The following is a 19,252-nucleotide window of genomic DNA, read 5'->3' on the forward strand; positions in this document are numbered from 1 at the left end:
AGTTTTTTATTTTATTGCTTCACATTAAATTAAACGTGCATGTCTTATTTTTGCATTTATTATTATGTATGTACATTGATTTCATTTTTATATATATTTAATTGAATATAAATGTAAAAAAATGAATAATATTATTTTATTTGTTATATTTATGCTATTTATTTCATGACTAATAGTGACTATACATGACTAATATATGTATGTGTGTGTGTATGTGTATATACAGTAATTAATTAATTTTAGTATTTGAAGTTAAATTAAACGAAAATGAGAACCTTTGAAACTAGCTGTAAAGCTACAAATTAATTATTTTATTTCAGCTAACGTTTATTTCAAGTAAGCATTTTTTCGTATAGTTTTAGTATTAGTTAACTAATAACCTTGCTATTACCTGCGCTGTCACACTAATCTTTCTTTTTATATATTTAACTAAACATTTTTTTTATGCATTTATTTGCATATTATGTAAGCTATATATATATATATATATATATATATTTAAAATTTCTTTATTTAATAAAAGTAAGCTCTGTTTCTTTTTCTCTCTGTATTCATATTCGTATTCATAATATTATGTAGTATTGTAAAATGTGATCTTTCACACTATTATGTCCATTTGTGAGGTAGAAGTTCTCTCTTATCCTCCACACTGCTCAACACCAGGCATGTCTTGGCCTTGTGACTTTAATATTGCTCTCTTTATTCATGCATTTCAGTGCTCGAGAAGCAAATGCTGTTTTTTTGCTACTTCATGAATCCGAATCACGTGTACACCTTCAGCTTCCTGACAACCCAGCTTGACTCCGCCACATTCTTAACATGCAGTACACACTTGATGCGAGGAGGAGAGCCGAGTGTGTGCTCAAGAGGCTGAGACAGTCTTGTGAAAGGATTTACAGTAATTGCAGACTGACAGAAAGTGCACAGGCTCCCATAATTCTCCCTGCAATCTGAATCCCCGGCGTGTTCATATTGCGACCATGCATCTTTAGGCTTTTAGCTCAATTATAGATTATCCATTTGATCCAGTCTCACGTAGATGAATGATCCTTCAACCCTGGCTTCTAAACAAGCCGGGTACTCCAAGGAATGTCTATCATCTAAGAGACTTAAGGATTTCGTTTGTTTCCTGTTTTTGTTAAAAACTAGATTTATCAGCTCAGCTGGTGCGGATGCATGCTTTTTTTGGATGTTTTTTTGGACTTCCATTGGATGTAATCAGGCCGCAGACCTTCACCTGCAGCGATGAAATGCATTGCCTGTTTTGCAGGGAGGGTTATGGAGGGAAACGGAATTGAAAAATTACTTCCTTACTTGCATCCAAATCTCTATCAATTGCCAGTATCACCTCCGCAAATGCAACATTTTTCTCATTTTTTTTGTGACTTGATATAGCAGCCATTTCTGTTGCTATTGCTCATATTTAGGAGTTTGTTCTAGAATCTAGACTATAAGACTGTAAGATTTTCTCCGTGTTAAACAGGTATTTTGCTGTATTATTAAACAGGTATTATTCTGGTAGGAGACACGAAGAACTAGATGAGGTAGAATTGTAAATAGAGGAAAACTATACAATTTGTTTGCAGATTAAAAGTAATACATGTAATATTGTGATTTTGCTCTGGTATTCAACTTGTAATGTTGAAAACGTTCTTATCAGAAGATTTTTTTGAAATTTCAACTCAAATCAATATTTTGTGGTCATATACGCTACTGTTTGAAGTTACATGGTCCTTCAGAAATCATTCTAATATAATGCTTTGTTGCTCAAGAAAAATGTCTAATCAATTTTGAAAATGGTTGTGCTGCTTAATATTTAGTTTCTTTGTTTCAAGATTATTTGATGAATTGAAAGTTAAAAATAACAGCATTTATTTGAAATTGAAGTCTTTTGCAGTGTAAAACCTAATGTCCTTACGGTCACTTTTGATCAGTTTAAAGGAACATTCTACTTTTTTTTTTAAATAGGCTCATTTTCCAACTCCCCAAGAGTTAAAGAGTTGAATTTTACCGTTTTTGAATCCATTCAAAGAGTTTTGATATTTTTCCGGCGTAAAAATCAAGGAACTTTGCTGTCGTACCATGGGTGCAGCAGGCGCAATGATATTACTAGCTAACCCAGCTAGGCAACTAGTTATGATATAGCTTGGGACTATTTTCAGGCGCTGCGTAATATCATTGTGCCTGCTGCACCCATGGTACGGCAGCAAAGTTCCTTGATTTTTACGCCGGAATGAGAGTATAGTTCCTAGACATATCAGCCTAGAAAAGCGCAACTTTTCATTTTCCGCCAGTCTTAGTACACGATGTAACTACAGAAGAGTCAAGTTTAAAATAGGAAAAATATCAAAACTCTTTGGTCATTTTTGAGCGAGATGCTAACGGTCTAATCCGATTCAATGATCTATGCTAAGTTACGCTTAAAGTGCTACCGCCGGACCCGGAGTGGCTGAATGCATTCGAAAACAGTAAAACTCAACTGTTTAACAAGAAATAAACTGTCACATCTGAATTGTTTTTATTTTGGTCCTAATAGAAAATTATTTAAATTTAATAAATACTAGATGCAGTGTTTGTCATAATGCAGGTACATTATGATCTGGAGTAGGGATGTTCATTTTGGTTATTTTTCCTAACTGACAACCGACGCTCGTTAACCGATTATTAACCGTTAACCGACAACATTATTTTAAATTAGAATAAGTATCTGTGCCCCGTTAAATATACTAACATTTGTTTTCCGGGGATTAATTTTACATGCGCAAAAAACAACAGAGCATGAGGATTCAAATGGACCTATACGAGAAATATATTTTCACTTAAATAATAATTTAAGAAAACGAAAGAAAAACTGTGCAACAAGTAGCCTATGCAGTTTGTTCATTTTGGTGCTACGCGAAAGGAAACCAGATGGCAGAAAGCGGCATCCTTTTAGGCTTATTTTACAAAAGCACAAAGATTGGTTTTTATTGTGAATGTACACAAATAAAAGCAAACCTTTTACAATTCCGATTATCTTCATGACTGAAAGGAGTAGTTGGTTCCACTGTTAGAAGGGGGGGAAAAATCAAGTGATTGCACCAGCGCCGCATGCGCGCGCACAGTTAAGCATTCTGCCTTGACAATGCAGCCTGTTCACTATCATAATAAAAACAATCAGTCAAACATATGGAAAAAAACACACTGCTCAGTTTAAATATGTAGTCAAATCTATGACGTTAAGCGTTATCACGTTCCGCCGTGAAGTTATGCAAAACATTTTGTTTTACGTGGATATTGGAACGCGAGTGAAGTAGGCCTACATAAAAGGTAAATACTATTTTGTAGTTCAAATGCATCGCGAATACGGAAACATTTGATTTTGTGTCGAACGAGAGACCCAACGTTGGTTTCAGTTTCGTTTTAGCCTAAATGAATTCGTTTTGGTTTGTCGTTGATATATCTATAGCTTCTTACATTTTTAATTCTTGTTCTTTTCTAAATAGCCTACTGTTATTTGAAAGGATTTGTTGTGGAGTGAGGGGAACTAAAATAGCCTAGCTATTATAATCTATGTTTATTATAATGTATGAAATTCGTGTCAGCCTATTTATGAATTAAATAATAAAATGCGACGTATAGGTGACCTTTTTTTGTTTTTTGTTTTTTTCTCTAAAAAACTTTTTTTTTTTAATACGCGTAGCTTATTTTAACCATGCAGCAAACCTTTTAAAATATTTTGATAAATTACTGAAAAAAATAAATATGTGACTTTAAACCTTTTAACGGTCGGTTAACGGTTAACCAGTTAAATTGAACATCCCTAATCTGGAGAGAGTTCTGACCCAGAACTGAATGTCCCATATGTCCCAGAAACACTGATGTTTCACCTTGAGTTTAGGTCTGAGTCTTGGTTCTGTTGCTGTGCACGAACGCTACAAAGTATCCAGATATCATGCATGCTTAAATAGGCCATGTATCATCAAGGGAAGAGATGAGAGTGATCCACGTGAATGGCTCTTAAAGCATCCTGATGGGTGCTGGGAAGATGGATCTGTCTGTGGTTTTGCCCAGTTCATGAGTTAAGTGCCCAGATGGTCGTGACCGCTCGCAGGCAGGAGCCTTTCATTAAGTTTGATCAGTGTCTCTCTCTGTTCCTCTCTCACACGCAGGAAAGACCAGAATCTCCTGTCTCCGGTCAACTGCTGGTACCTGTTGCTGAACCAGGTTCGACGGGAGAGCAAAGACCATGCGACACTGAGCGACATTTACCTGAACAACGTCATCATGCGCTTCATGCAGATTAGTGAAGATTCCACACGCCTTCTGAAAAAGGTCAGAACTGTATTCGATTACATAAACTGTCAGAAGAGTTGTGTTAGTGAGGCCAGCTGGGGGGTGCTCACCCTGCAGTCTGCGTGGGTCCTAACGCCCCAGTGTAGTGAGGGGGACACTATACTGTAAAAAAAAAAAAGCACCGTCCTTCGGATGAGACGTTAAACCGAGGTCCTGACTCTCTGTGGTTATTAAAAATCCCAGGATGTCCTTCGAAAAAGAGTAGGGGTGTAACCCCGGCATCCTGGCCAAATCCCTGGCCTCTTACCATCATGGCCTCCTAATATCCCCTTACACTAATTAGCTTCATCACTCTGTCTCCTCTCCACCAGTAAGCTGGTGTGTGGTGGGCGTTCTGGCGCAATATGGCTGCCGTCGCATCATCCAGGTGGATGCTGCACATTGGTGGTGGTTGAGGAGATTCCCCCTCTTCTATGTAAAGCGCTTTGAGTACCTAGAAAAGCGCTATATAAATGTAACTAATTAAATTAATTATTATAGGGGGGGCGGGGTTGGGAAAGGTCCTTGAGTCGGGATTCGAACTCGGGATGCCCGTAGCTCAACGGCACTGTATGTCAGTGCGCTGCCCATAAGGCTATCGTCGCCAATGTAAAATGTGCATTTTAGGAAAATTCATTGCAGATTCTAAACTGGAAGCCATAATCTCTAGTAAAAATTTAAGTTGATAATCAAGCAGAAGATGCACTATACTGATCAAAAGTTTGGGGTCGGTATTTTTTAATTATTGATTTTTTTTATTCAGAAAGGGAACATTAAGCTGATCTGAAGTGACTGTAATGACATTTATAATGTTGGAATGCTTTTGTTTTAACCTTTCTGAAAAAAAAGTATTACAGTTTTTACACAATGTTCCAAATTGATAAGTAATGTTTCTGCAATCACATGAATAAATAACTTTTTTTAAATATATTAAAATAGAAATGTTATTTTAAATTGTAATAATATTTTTATATTATTGCCATTTTACTGTATTTTTCAGCAAATAAATGCAGTTTTGGTGAGCATAAGATGCTTATCTTACTGACCACAAATTTTTGAACAATAGTGTATATGAATGATTATACTTTGTGAAACACAACTGGTTTTCATGACCACCTTAGAAAACATTGTTTAATTATATTAATTTATGATCATTAAGTTAAGTTACAATTGTGGTTAAAAAAGCTCTGCTTTAAAGGAAAGTTCTGGGGTCTAAAACAATCTAAAATGACTGTTAGCACATTTTTACTTTTTGTTTGTTTATATCCATTGCAGGTGCATTTTATTGTACTTTTTTTATACACGCACGCGCGCACGCGCACACACATACACGCACAAAAAAAGGACTGGGCAGCACGTTCAACATTTTGCTAAACTTGAAGTATTCTATAAGATTCACATGAGAAAAATGCCCTGCCATTCTGGAGAATAACAACCTGGCATTAATCAAGACACTTCGCATTTACGTCATAAGATGTGCAGTTATTTTTATCTATGTAATGGGGGAAAAAAAGCTCTTTGTTGAACTAGATTGCCACTTTCTTTTTTTTCTGTCTTGTATTGTTTTACTGTCATTCCTCTTTCCTTTTTTAGTTATTCTTCTATTCTAAAAGCTATTTTTTTCCATTGCATTTTATATTACTTTCATGCATATATTCCTGTTATATTTCTGGATGGTAGACCCTAAGAACAACTTTACAGCAAATGTAAGCTGTTCTTAAAGCAATTGTACACCCAACAATGGAAATTCTGTCATCGTTTACTCACCCTCACATCGTTCCAAATTTGAATGACTTACTTTCTTCTGTGGAACACAAGATATTTTTAAAAGTGATTTTTTTTGTCCATAATGAATGTTAGTGTGGTCAAATGTTTTGGTCCCATTGGTCTTCACTTTATGGACATAAAGACTACCTTTTTATTTTTAAAATATGTTCTGCAGTCATATGTTTGGAACCACATGAAGTGATTGAATGAGAACAGAATATCCATTTTTGGGTGAGCTATCCCTTTAAATGAGTGAAATACTACATCACAGATGCCTGAAACTTTGTCTTCATGACAATCTTGCTTTCTGTCAGCTTCGATACATCAGAATAAATGTAGATGGCAACATTTTGTCAATGTGTGTAATGCAAAATTGGTCGTGATTCTCATTCCTGTGTAATTACTTTTAGGCTACTTCTGTGCTGCATTATAGGACTGTATATACCATTTTTGTGAAAATTTGGGGATATATACTTCTTCAAACGCAACCTCTGTGTTGCTGTATAAAGAGGACTTGAGAGACTTTTAAAGTGTACCTGTGTGCAATTAGGCAAGATATGGGGCATGTGAAGTTTTGTGTGGTTCAGGGTTGTTTTGTGTGCCTGTATTCACTGGTCAGATTTACAATGTGGCTCCGGCCATACGGGACCTCTTTTTCTGGGCTGTGGTTCTGTTCTGAGACGTTCCTAAAGCCCGAGCTCTAATCATGGCCTCCTGCCTGTTGTTTGATGTCTGCGGCCCCATGACCGAGACGACGTGGCGGTCCCTTCAGCGCAGGCCACAGAAGGGGGACAACTCCCATACAGATTATGTGCTGCCATGCATGCGAGTCATATGAGACGACCACAACAGCAAATTACAAGGCTGGAATGTTGGAGGTAAAAGTTTGGTCTCAAACAAGGGTTATTCAAAGGGCTTGACCAGCAGCTCTGAGATAGGTAAAGGGGTTGTGAAAGGGAAAAATTAATGTTCTGTCATTATTTACTCACCATATTGTTCATAACCAGCATGAGTTTTATTCTTCCATGGAACACAAAAGATAAATATTTTGGCCGTTTTTTAAAAATACAACAATATTTTAGAACTGAAGCTCAGACAAGTTAAAAGTGCCATAAATATAAAATAAAAGTGGTCCGAAGGACCACTCAACCTTTATGATTCTCAAGGCCCTCCATTTTCCACAACAATGTTCAACGACCCTATAATTGAGGATAATTGTTTTTGTTTTTTCAAAATTTCTTCTCAAAGCTTGGCTTAACTAGAAAAATGTGTATTTGTTATAAAAATGTCCTTGCCCAATGTTAGAGTTTTAGCATTTTATTAATTGACATGACTTTCCTAAATCTAGGAAAGTCTCCCTCCCCATTTTTCACAACAATGTTCAAAACATTGTTCAAAAGGGTGCAAAAAAAAATCAAAATTTTGTGAAAAACACCTTTAAAGTTGTTCATATGAAGTTCTTAGCAATGCATATTACTAATCAAAAATTAAGTTTTGATATATTTACAGTAGGAAATTTATAAAATATCTTCATGGAACATGATCTTTACTTAATGTCCTAATGATTTTTGGCATAAAAGAAAAATCTATAATTTTGACCCATAGAATGTATTTTTGGCTATTGCTACAAATAGACCCCAGCGACTTAAGACTTGTTTTGTGGTCCTGGGTCACATATGTTCAGGTTTTTTTTGGAATCTCGGTTGTTTAGGCAGATTTTTGTGCTCGTTTTATAGGTTTTAAATAACTTTAATTATTTCGAAATTTCTGTTTGAGAATCTTCTCAAGGCATCTCACAGCATTTTGTGAGGAATGTGCATCTTATAGCATTTTGTGAGAATTTAAGACTTTATTCACAGAAAAGCATGACACACATTTGCTGATGTCCAGTTTGTGAACAAATCATTCTTTTGAGTTGGATCTTATCAAAGAATCATGCGATCCGGTTTAAAATCTGGTCCGAAATGATTAATTCACCAGATCAAACTGATCCGGTAAATGGATCCGCTCCATACATATTGCAATCGAATGCCTTCAAAAGACTTAATGTAGTCTAAGAGTCATATGGGCCACTTGTATGAGACTTGCATGGTACTTTTGAACCCAAGTCTGGAAAAAATTACCAGAATATTCTTCAAAAGTTCACTTGCTTTGCTCAATGGAAGAAAGTAAGTCACAAGAGTTTGAAACAAGTAGATAATGACAGATTCTTCATTTTTGGTTGAGACCTTTCTTTAAAATGATACCATATTGGTCTGATAGAGAGTTCTTTCATTGTCACATACTAACACAAGGGGAAGCTACCCATTACAATAAGCAAGGTTGAATACTCTGTCATGACAAAAGAACCAGGTGTTCTTTGTGCTCCTCACAGCTGTTTTCATTATATGAGTACCTTACACTCAAGGATGATAAATACATCTGCAGCGCAGTGGAGGACATGTCCTGGAAGAACTTTAAAGACCTCATGATTCATGACAGAAACTCTCGATAGAAGAATCCTCAAAACAAAGCTGATGTGTCTGCATCCCTTAAGTGACTAGTTATATAACAAAACCACCCCTTCCACACAGCCTCTTGCTCTCTGCTGTCTGTGTTGACACGAGAGTGGCAGGAGAGAGAGGGCAGTGGGTTGTTTCCCTTAAGGGCGCTGGAGGTTGTTGGCGGGGGGCAGTCATTCACCCAGGGTGTTGAAACTGCTCTTCCCTGTAATCAGTGCGCCCCGCTTCCTTTGATCACAACATCGTTTCAGTAATGAGTGCCACACACAAGACAGCAAAGCCCCTGTTGTCACCTCAGCCCTCCGAGGCACAGCTGCAACAGAGAGGCAGCCCTGGAGAACGTCCCTTAAGAGACTTGTTAATGCCGGTAACTATTATTGTTGCTCAGAATTGAGGTTAGGGATTTGAACACCCAATATTAGATTTTTGTTTGTTTGTTTCATATTGGATGTATATTTTATTATGCATGCCCATTTCCCTTTTTTATATTTAAACTGATAATAACACTGTTAAATGTTATACCTAGCAAACTAAATAACACTGTTAAATGTAATATCTATTGTAATAATATTACACTACTGTATTATTTTTTTAAATAACTGCAGCCCTGTTGAGCATAAGATACTTTTTTTTTCAAAAACATAAATTTGACCAACCCCAAACATTTGAACTGTAGTGTAAGCTGAATCTTAGAAAATCTAGTTGAAAAGTTTACATTGTAAATAAGAAATACTAGACACCCTTTCCATTTAAATGCAAACAAGTTTATTGAAGGATCTGTGATGTACTTTATTCTTATAAGAGCTGTGCATTCAACCTCATATGGAGCTCAGCATCACTGGAGTGCATGTACAATTAGGAATTCCATCATGGTCGGGCAGATTTTATCACATTTTGTTTTCATTATTTATACAACATGCTTTTTAAAAAACTTTTAGGTTATTTATGGAATCTAAGCTAGTTTTTGAATCATAGACTCCCAGAGGTTGCACTCAGAGGAGATGTTTGTTCTTCTAAAAGTCAACATTTGTTTTCCTGTCAGTACATTTCAGTAGCTGAATGATCCTAGTTCCTTTTTATATGAATTTCCTCTTTACTAATTGCATACCATGTATTTAGCCAGTAGGTTCAATGATGCACAATACTGAAAGTAAGATTGAGGATAAATCCCACTGTAAGAGCTCTGATGTTAAATTGCAGTGTAGTAAAACTGTCTACAACAGTCACACGTGTTAAATGGCACTTTATTTAGTACCTCTATAGCCATGCAATATGCTGCCTGCTGCCATAAAGTGTATGACACCCCACTGTTTCTGACATGACTGGCTTCATCGTGGCTCCTGCATATGGTGCTGTCAACCCTCCCATGTTCGTGCCTTGAAGATTGTACATTTTTTATAGCCAGATTAATTTTAATGGAAAGATGTTACCCTCTATACCCAGAGGCTTGATATGGTTATATATAGAGTCCTTAACAAAGTCAACTAGCAGATAGTAGTGCTACAATTATACAACTTCTCATGTAAAGGCCCAGCTTCTAAATTGCAAAGTCTATAGCTATGTTTCCAGCCACCTTTTTTTATGCGATATTCCAAAATGCGCATAAAAATAGGTGGATGGAAATAGGTATAGACGCTGGATGGAAATGCCATTAAATTCTTAAAATATGCATAAAATTGTGCACATTTGAGTAGGATAAATCTTTTATCCTATAAGAAAAAATGTGCATAAACTACTATGGAAACACATTTACTAAATAAATTCGACCATACGCATCGAAAAAGACATTGCGCTTTGAGGCGGGATAACTTGACTAGCAGAGGATCTCATTCACAGCATCTATATATGTTATTATGGTCATTCTGAAATGCCTAAGCAAAGTCTGTCGTCAAAGTATTTATTTTTAATACCTTTACACGACTGCGTTCCCAAACAGCATCCGCCTCCGAAAACAATGACTGTGTTCGTCTGCTCACTCTGAGGCGCAAGTAATTTATCATATATGAAAATTGTTATATTCAGTGACTTCTCCTAGTTTTCTTAGTAAACGGTGCTTTATTCACAATTTTTTTTTTTATGTGATATTCCAGTTTTCACAAGTTTAATTCGTATCTTTGGATTGAAATAGATAATGACTCATGCAAGTCATTTTTATTTATTATTATTATTTTATTTTTTTAAATGCATACCTGCTATTTATATACTTTTATATATGGAGTAGACACTTTTATCCAAAGTGACTTAACTTTTTAATTTTTTTAATTTTATTAATTAAATTCACTTAATTCAGCTTCAGTAATTGAATTGACATTCTTATTTCAAATCTAAATGGTACAAAACCCTACTTCCCACAGTCCTTTGCTCTATTGCCAACCTGCTTGATTGCTCCCAAAATATCCTGAGCCACCCTGGCTCTCCGTGTAACCGTGGTTGTCAGTTTGACCATCGGCTGGAAACTGTTATGTAAAAGGCAGAGCTGGCTGGTGTTAGATGAGCCTGAGAGGAAGCCTGATTAAAGGCAGAGCTTTGGCACGGCACGTGAATAATCTCTCCAGGCCTGTTTGGATCTGCATGCCCGGATGCTGCCGGTACTGTACTGTACGATGAGTCACGGATGATGAACTTAACATTTAGCACAGACTTGTGTGCCTCTGAGATCCAGCGGGTGTGTTGAAGCACAAACATGTACACACACAGCTGTCGGCTCTTGTGTTTGCTCTTGAGAGGATGAGTGTGGAACAGAAGTGTGGGTGTTTGAAGATCTTAGCTAAATTATTTTGACTCTTGACCTCCGCACGACATGTGTGACGTGTTATGCTTGCATTCCAGATACAACTGAGTTCAATTAGATGGCTGAAAGAGTGAAAGTGTGTGAAAACTGATCTCACATAGCTTGCGAAGATCATGTCTCGGTTATATATTTCACCCTTAAATAATAATAATAATAATAATAATTACATTTAGTTTTGTTTTTAATTCTCAATTTACAGTAATGTCAAGAAATCCTACTGTTTTACCAAAAAAATTTTTTTTTGGTAAATTAAGATTTTTGGGGAGATTGCATTATACATTTTTACATTAATACATTTTCGATACAATAGTTTTTTTTTTACATTTTTATAATTTTTATTATTAAAAGGGAATATTTATTTAAGAATATTTAATATTTATATTAAATTCATTTTAATATTTTATTATTAAAAGGTAAACGCACACTCACACACACACACACACACGATTATGATTATAATATAATGTAAAAAAATATATTTTATTTAAATGATACCTATTTGCTTATTATTATTATTATTATTATTATTATTTGTAATTTTCATGAAAATAATGTTGCATGAATCAGTCACTGTTTTATTTTTTTTGCAACAGGTGCAAAAGATCGTTGGGATGGAAATTTCATTTTAAATATGATATAATATTTGGGTAGCATCTCTTTTGATAGGTTGATTAACAGTGATAAATTCATATTCAGTGTCCTTGCGGATTGCAAAAATATGGCCATAAAAAAAGAAAAGAAAAAAAGGTTAAAGCCAAAGCCACATTCTGATGATGAATGGATGCATACTCAACATTTATTTCATGGAAAGACTTTCTTTCTCTCTGAAATACTAAATGGAGTCTAAAAGACCAAATGGACTGAGTGTATTAATGTATGTGTATGTGTATATTTATATATGTATATATAATGTGTGTGTGTGTGAGACTGTATTAATTATTTATAAATATCTACATCTTGTGCTTACATAAATTACAAGACTGGATTGGTGACATGCACTAAATAAATTGAATATATGAATGAATAAATATATAAATAAAAAAAATCTAAATAAACCCACATAAACTAAAATGATGATAGCATCTCCAGTTCCTTTCAAATTCATGGATTGAGAGTATAATTTAGTTTGAAGGACGTTGTGGCCTCTGAAGATTGACTGCAGGTCTTGCTCTAGCTGTATCAGAAGGATTCGCTCATAGCACCCTTGAGCAGTGGGATGTTGGAAATGGCTCGTGGAATCAGATTAGTAGAGATATAATTGGGTTAGTGAGAATCTTGAGTGGCCTGCGAGACAGAAAGATCAGGTAATCCACACAAGCTGCAAAAGTTGAAGCAAACGATTGAACTGCAATCCTTGAGTGTGAATGTGTCAAATGATACAAATCCCTGATAAAACGTACATTTTAATTGCACATAGACACATACGGTTTTTATTTTATCAAACACTTTGTCAGTAATTATAATGTGATTTGATAGCTGATACCTCCTCTTTGTTTTTGTTTCTCTCTCTCTTCAGAGTAAAGAAATCACCTTTCAGCTGCAAGAGGATTTGATGAAAGTCCTCAACGAGCTCTACACGGTAAGTGCCGTAATAACACTCCTCTCATTGAAAGCTATGTGTTGTGAGCTGTAATTGTCAATCTCTAGTGAGAACAGAAATATTTAGTATTTCATGCCTATACTTCTACCTCTAGGTTGCACCCGAGAGTGTACTATGGTAAAAGACCCATAAAACCGCTTATAATTAAATTCACGCATATGTTCCTCATCTCTGACCTTGGTAGATTACGGTGTTTGCACCAATAATCAATAGTTAATTCTCAGACTTTAACTGCAGCTGTCAGGCCCACCACAATTGCTCGGAAGATTCATGTGTCCTTTGCTTCCCCTGTGGTCTTAATAAGATGCTAATGTATTCCCAGGTCTAAAAAAACATCTGCAGATTGAGGACTTGTCCTCTGTGTGTTTATTTGTTTGCAAAGTTCAATGTCGCATAATGTGTTTTTCCATAAAATCTGTTTAGTTTTGTTGCTTTGTATTTATTAACATGTCTAAACCAAATGATTTGAAAAAGAGTAAATTAAGTGAGGAATTATGTATCTTCAGTGGTAAAATTCCAAGTTTTTTGTCTTAACAACTAGCCATGAGTGATTGTCAAAAACAACACAAAGCAAGACATTTTGACAGAGAATTGGTTACTTTTTCTAACTCACTGCGCTGCTAGTTCCTCCCATGGTAAAATGCTATTTGCCCAAAATCCAACTCCTCAATAACGGTTTTTAAAACATCAGGTATTTTCTGATTAATTGATTTTGTCACTTTCAATTTCTATTATAGATAGCAAAGTATGTGGGATATACAGATTCAGTTTGCATTTATTTGATAAAAAAAAATACAGTAAAAATAATAATATTGTGAAATATTATTAACATTTTAAATGTTTTCTATTTTAATATATTGTAAAATGTAATTCATTCTTGTGATGCAAAGCTGAATTTTCAGCATCATTACTACAGTCTTCAGTGTCACATGATCCCAAAGAAATCATTCTAATATGCTGATTTGTGCTCAAGAAACATTTCTGGAATATATGTGTGTATGTATGTATGTACGTATATATACAGGTCCTTTTCAAAAAATTAGCATATTGTGATAAAGTTCATTATTTTCTGTAATGTACTGATAAACATTAGACTTTCATATATTTTAGATTCATTACAACACAACTGAAGTAGTTCAAGCCTTTTATTGTTTTAATATTGATGATTTTGGCATACAGCTCATGAAAACCCAAAATTCCTATCTCAAAAAATTAGCATATTTCATCCGACCAATAAAAGAAAAGTGTTTTTAATACAAAAAAAGGTCAACCTTCAAATAATTATGTTCAGTTATGCACTCAATACTTGGTCGGGAATCCTTTTGCAGAAATGACTGCTTCAATGCGGCGTGGCATGGAGGCAATCAGCCTGTGGCACTGCTGAGGTGTTATGGAGGCCCAGGATGCTTCGATAGCGGCCTTAAGCTCATCCAGAGTGTTGGGTCTTGCGTCTCTCAACTTTCTCTTCACAATATCCCACAGATTCTCTATGGGGTTCAGGTCAGGAGAGTTGGCAGGCCAATTGAGCGCAGTAATACCATGGTCAGTAAACCATTTACCAGTGGTTTTGGCACTGTGAGCAGGTGCCAGGTCGTGCTGAAAAATGAAATCTTCATCTCCATAAAGCTTTTCAGCAGATGGAAGCATGAAGTGCTCCAAAATCTCCTGATAGCTAGCTGCATTGACCCTGCCCTTGATAAAACACAGTGGACCAGCACCAGCATCACTGACTGTGGGTACTTGACACTGGACTTCAGGCATTTTGGCATTTCCCTCTCCCCAGTCTTCCTCCAGACTCTGGCACCTTGATTTCCGAATGACATGCAAAATTTGCTTTCATCCGAAAAAAGTACTTTGGACCACTGAGCAACAGTCCAGTGCTGCTTCTCTGTAGCCCAGGTCAGGCGCTTCTGCCGCTGTTTCTGGTTCAAAAGTGGCTTGACCTGGGGAATGCGGCACCTGTAGCCCATTTCCTGCACACGCCTGTACACGGTGGCTCTGGATGTTTCTACTCCAGACTCAGTCCACTGCTTCCGCAGGTCCCCCAAGGTCTGGAATCGGTCCTTCTCCACAATCTTCCTCAGGGTCCGGTCACCTCTTCTCGTTGTGCCACACTTTTTCCTTCCCACAGACTTCCCACTGAGGTGCCTTGATACAGCACTCTGGGAACAGCCTATTCGTTCAGAAATTTCTTTCTGTGTCTTACCCTCTTGCTTGAGGGTGTCAATGATGGCCTTCTGGACAGCAGTCAGGTCGGCAGTCTTACCCATGATTGCGGTTTTGAGTAATGAACCAGGCTGGGAGTTTTTAAAAGCCTCAGGAATCTTTTGCAGGTGTTTAGAGTTAATTAGTTGATTCAGGTGATTAGGTTAATAGCTCGTTTAGAGAACCTTTTCATGATATGCTAATTTTTTGAGATGGGAATTTTGGGTTTTCATGAGCTGTATGCCAAAATCATCAATATTAAAACAATAAAAGGCTTGAACTACTTCAGTTGTGTTGTAATGAATCTAAAATATATGAAAGTCTAATGTTTATCAGTACATTACAGAAAATAATTAACTTTATCACAATATGCTAATTTTTTGAAAAGGACCTGTATATGTGTATGTATGTGTTGTGCTGCTTAATATTTCTGTGGAAACAATTATATGTTTGTATATGTATTTTTAGGATTCTTTGATGAATAGAAAATAAAAAACAGCATTTATGATAAGTAGAATTTTATTGTAGCAATGCAACAATATTTGCTTTTTATAAAAAAAAAAAAAGTAAATTTATATTACAAAAATTAATATATATATATATATATATATATATATATATATATAATTTAAAAATATAATTTAATATTTAACTTAAACTTTTTTTTAAAGTATTCATTTCTGACCTTAGACATTTGAATGATATCGTTTAGGACAAAACCAAACTGGTTTCAATTAGAACTGTTGATTTAGATTTTTGTCTTGATTTGCATTCTCCCCTCATAAGAACACATTGAGAAAATCAATCCCAGAATCTTTTTTTTGTTTTGCTTTTTGAAGCTGTCACATTTATATTTTCTGAACGTTTGATTTTGTAATCATGCCGTACACCACAGCATCCTTTTGATCATTGTAGAAGTATATCATCCCGTTTGACCTGAATTACCCTTCGGGAGGGAAACACTCTTGTGGGACCGTTGCATCAGAAATCCTCCATGCAACCACAGCCAGTAAAATAACAGGTCTGGTGTGACTCTAAAATTGGTCCTTCTAAAACCAGCAGAAATGTAAACAGAGTTCCAGACCAGTAAGTGGAGAGCGGGGCCCATGATTTGGTCTGCCATCCTAGCCATGTGTCTAATTATACAGCCGTGGACAGCAGTGCACTGTGCTTCTCCGACTGTACATATTTATGAACAATATTTAGTTTGGTCCACGTTTTATAGTCTTTTGAGGCCCTTTGAGGCTTTACTGTACCATGAATTATAATGCTGCATGACTGCCGCTGTGATTATGGCCTGGACTGACCCAGTGTTCAGGGTCTAACCGTGAATGGGTCCTTGTAATCAGCTTGATGCTCAGTCACCTTTGATTGAGGAGAAGGCAAGCTGATGAGCGCTTTAGCATTAGCGTCAGGCTTCGCAAGAGGCTTACAGTGCACAAGACACAAAAACATTACAATCATACTTATAAAACTGTTAAAGGTTTCATTTTTTCCCCCACCTACATAAGCGTTAGCATGTGTTTCTAACAGACAGCCAGGACAAAAATGAGAGGACAGCAGCAATAATTGTTCCTGTCTGTCTTGTTAGCATTGTATGCTAATGCTCATATTTCAGTTTGGAGAATAAAACAAACACCTGATCTTTCAAGGGATAGTCCACCTAAAATATATACCCACCCTCATGCCAGTCCTAATATTTGTGACTGAATCTCTTTTGTGGAACGTAAAAGAGATATTTTGAAGAATGTTGGTAACCAGTTTTGGTTGCGTTGACTTGCATGGACAAAAAGAGTACAATATAAGTCAATAGGAACTGAAACTGTTTAGTCACCAATATTCTTTAAAATATCTACTTTTGTGTTGCACAGAGAAAAGAAATGCATACAGGTTTGTAACAACATGAGGGTGAGTAAATTTGGAGAGCATCTTATTCACCACCATTTTTGCTATAATATTTTTTGTTTTGTTTGTTTCTTAATTGTTGTACTAACAATTTTTGCCTGACAGGCTATAAAACTACCAGTCAAAAATCTATTAAATTTATAATGAATGATAGACCCGAGCCATATCCACTGTTATTTTAGTATTATTTATATAGGCTACTATTAAAGGATAAGGGTTTATTATTATTTTAGTATTTTTAGTTTAGTTTTAGTGTTTTAATAGTTTTATGTGCTTTTGTCATTTTTATTTTATATATTTTTTGTATTTTATATTTTTTATATTTCAATTTTAGTCATATTAAAATTACTTTTTAAGTTTGATTTAAAATCAACATTTCTAATTTAAGTTTTTAAAATGAACTTTTTAAGTATAATATTTTATTTTAGCGATTTAAATCACTGAAAACAGTTTTTAGTCATATTAGTTTTAGTTAACAATGACAACAATGGCCATATGGAATATCATAGGGACTTTAAAGGCCTACCCACTCGGAATACAACCCAAAAATATCATAGTAATTCACAAAACAACACTAAAGAGCGGTGTGCTTTCAAAACTTTTACTTTCTGAAAAAAATGACATTTCATATATTTCTTGGAAAAGAGAGTCTGGATCAGCTGCATGCACCGTTCAATCATGGCGTGCTGATGTTACATCAGCGTGACAAAGCTTTTAGCGTCGATTAAGCGCTCGCTCTTTGTGAAGAGTTTGATATTGTAGGCATAATTAGTTTGTTAGCACAGGCTCATATGTTCTGAGTCACATCCTAATGCTCGTTATAAAATTCATCTGGATATGACTAATAGCCACCTAACCAAAACAATGACTCAAGCCGTCTGAAGCAGCGTTTACTATTATGTCGCACATTCACTTCTCAATAATTGGATTTCTTCACGGGGGTTTAGCAGTCCATAATGTGTGCTTCATCTGAAAATGGCTTTGGGTTTGATGAAAGAAGCTGAGTAAGGTACAAAATATTAGATGAAACTGTACTGATTCTATTTTGAAATGACTGCAATTACCAGCATACTTCAAATACATAGTTTTACCAGTGTAATAATTTCGGTCTCTCTAATAGTACCAGTAAAATAGTTTTTTTTCTTGGTAAAATAAAAGCTCCATCATGGCTCAGTAGCTAGTATTTTGTTTCATTTAGTTACTCTTTGAAAGTGCTGATTTTAACTTAAATTTCTCTTTCATATACCTTCATTTGCATTTATGTTTTGTCTTAAAACATTTCAATTGGTGCTTTTTGGCGTTACATAACAAAAGAAAGTTTCTCTGAAGGAGAGCAGAATTTATTTGTCAAGTGTGAGGATGAAAGTGTCTTGACTCAGACAAGCAGCTGCTGCACCTCTCTAGAGCTCAGCTGGCTGTTGTTGAACTTTAACCTCTGACTTCTGGGTCCCGCAGGTGATGAAAACCTACCATATGTATCACACGGAGAGCATCAGTGCCGAGAGCAAACTGAAGGAGGCCGAGAAGCAGGAGGAAAAGCAGATCGGACGTGTTGGAGATCCTGTCTTTCACATCCGACTAGAGGACAGACACCAGAGACGGAGCTCTGTGAAGAAGATTGAGAAGATGAAGGAGAAGGTAAATAAGAAATGGTATTTAGTGGTTCATAACCAGACCATGATGAATCATCCAAAGAAACTTTCAGTTCTAAGAATCAAGTCCGAATCAATCTCAGGTTCTCAAGGTCTAATGGAGCCATACCTCATATGATGGAACGTCTCAAGTCAAGTTCAAGTCAAATCAAGTTGAGCTTTATTATCATTCCGCTACATGTGGGGACATACAGTGGAACGAAATGTCATGCCTCGCAGGACCACGGTGCTACATAAATACAGACATACAACAATGAAGTAAAAAAATACTATAAACCTATACACAACTAACCTACTGACAGATTTAACTGTAAGTATATAATATATATAAGTATTTACCCTATACAAACTAAAAAATAGAAGATAAAAGATACAACCTATACAAATGCTTCACAAACACTGTACATGTGCAAAGAGAGACATTTTGAGTCAAGCAGCTGGTTGGGGAACAGTGCAGGATGATTTGTATTGCCTGAGCATGTAAACATACATATCTTTTGTGGGATTGTGTACACGC

The 19,252-nt window shown here is 35.8% G+C and overlaps 1 protein-coding gene across 2 annotated transcripts in view; it reads left to right on the top strand.

Annotated features, from left to right (window-relative positions):
• LOC306888042 (SLIT-ROBO Rho GTPase-activating protein 1-like) overlaps nucleotides 1–19,252 on the top strand; it is a 116,900-nt gene that overhangs the window by 41,854 nt on the left and 55,794 nt on the right. For both annotated transcript variants that reach the window (XM_079446142.1, XM_079446143.1), the window contains exons 3-5: nucleotides 4,152–4,314; nucleotides 12,890–12,952; nucleotides 18,539–18,721. In XM_079446142.1, coding sequence (XP_079302268.1) covers nucleotides 4,152–4,314; nucleotides 12,890–12,952; nucleotides 18,539–18,721 — 409 coding nt within the window. The remainder of the gene's footprint in view (nucleotides 1–4,151; nucleotides 4,315–12,889; nucleotides 12,953–18,538; nucleotides 18,722–19,252) is intronic.

This window comes from Barbus barbus, assembly GCF_936440315.1.
Source record: "Barbus barbus genome assembly, chromosome: 22".
NCBI classification, from domain to species: domain Eukaryota; kingdom Metazoa; phylum Chordata; class Actinopteri; order Cypriniformes; family Cyprinidae; genus Barbus; species Barbus barbus.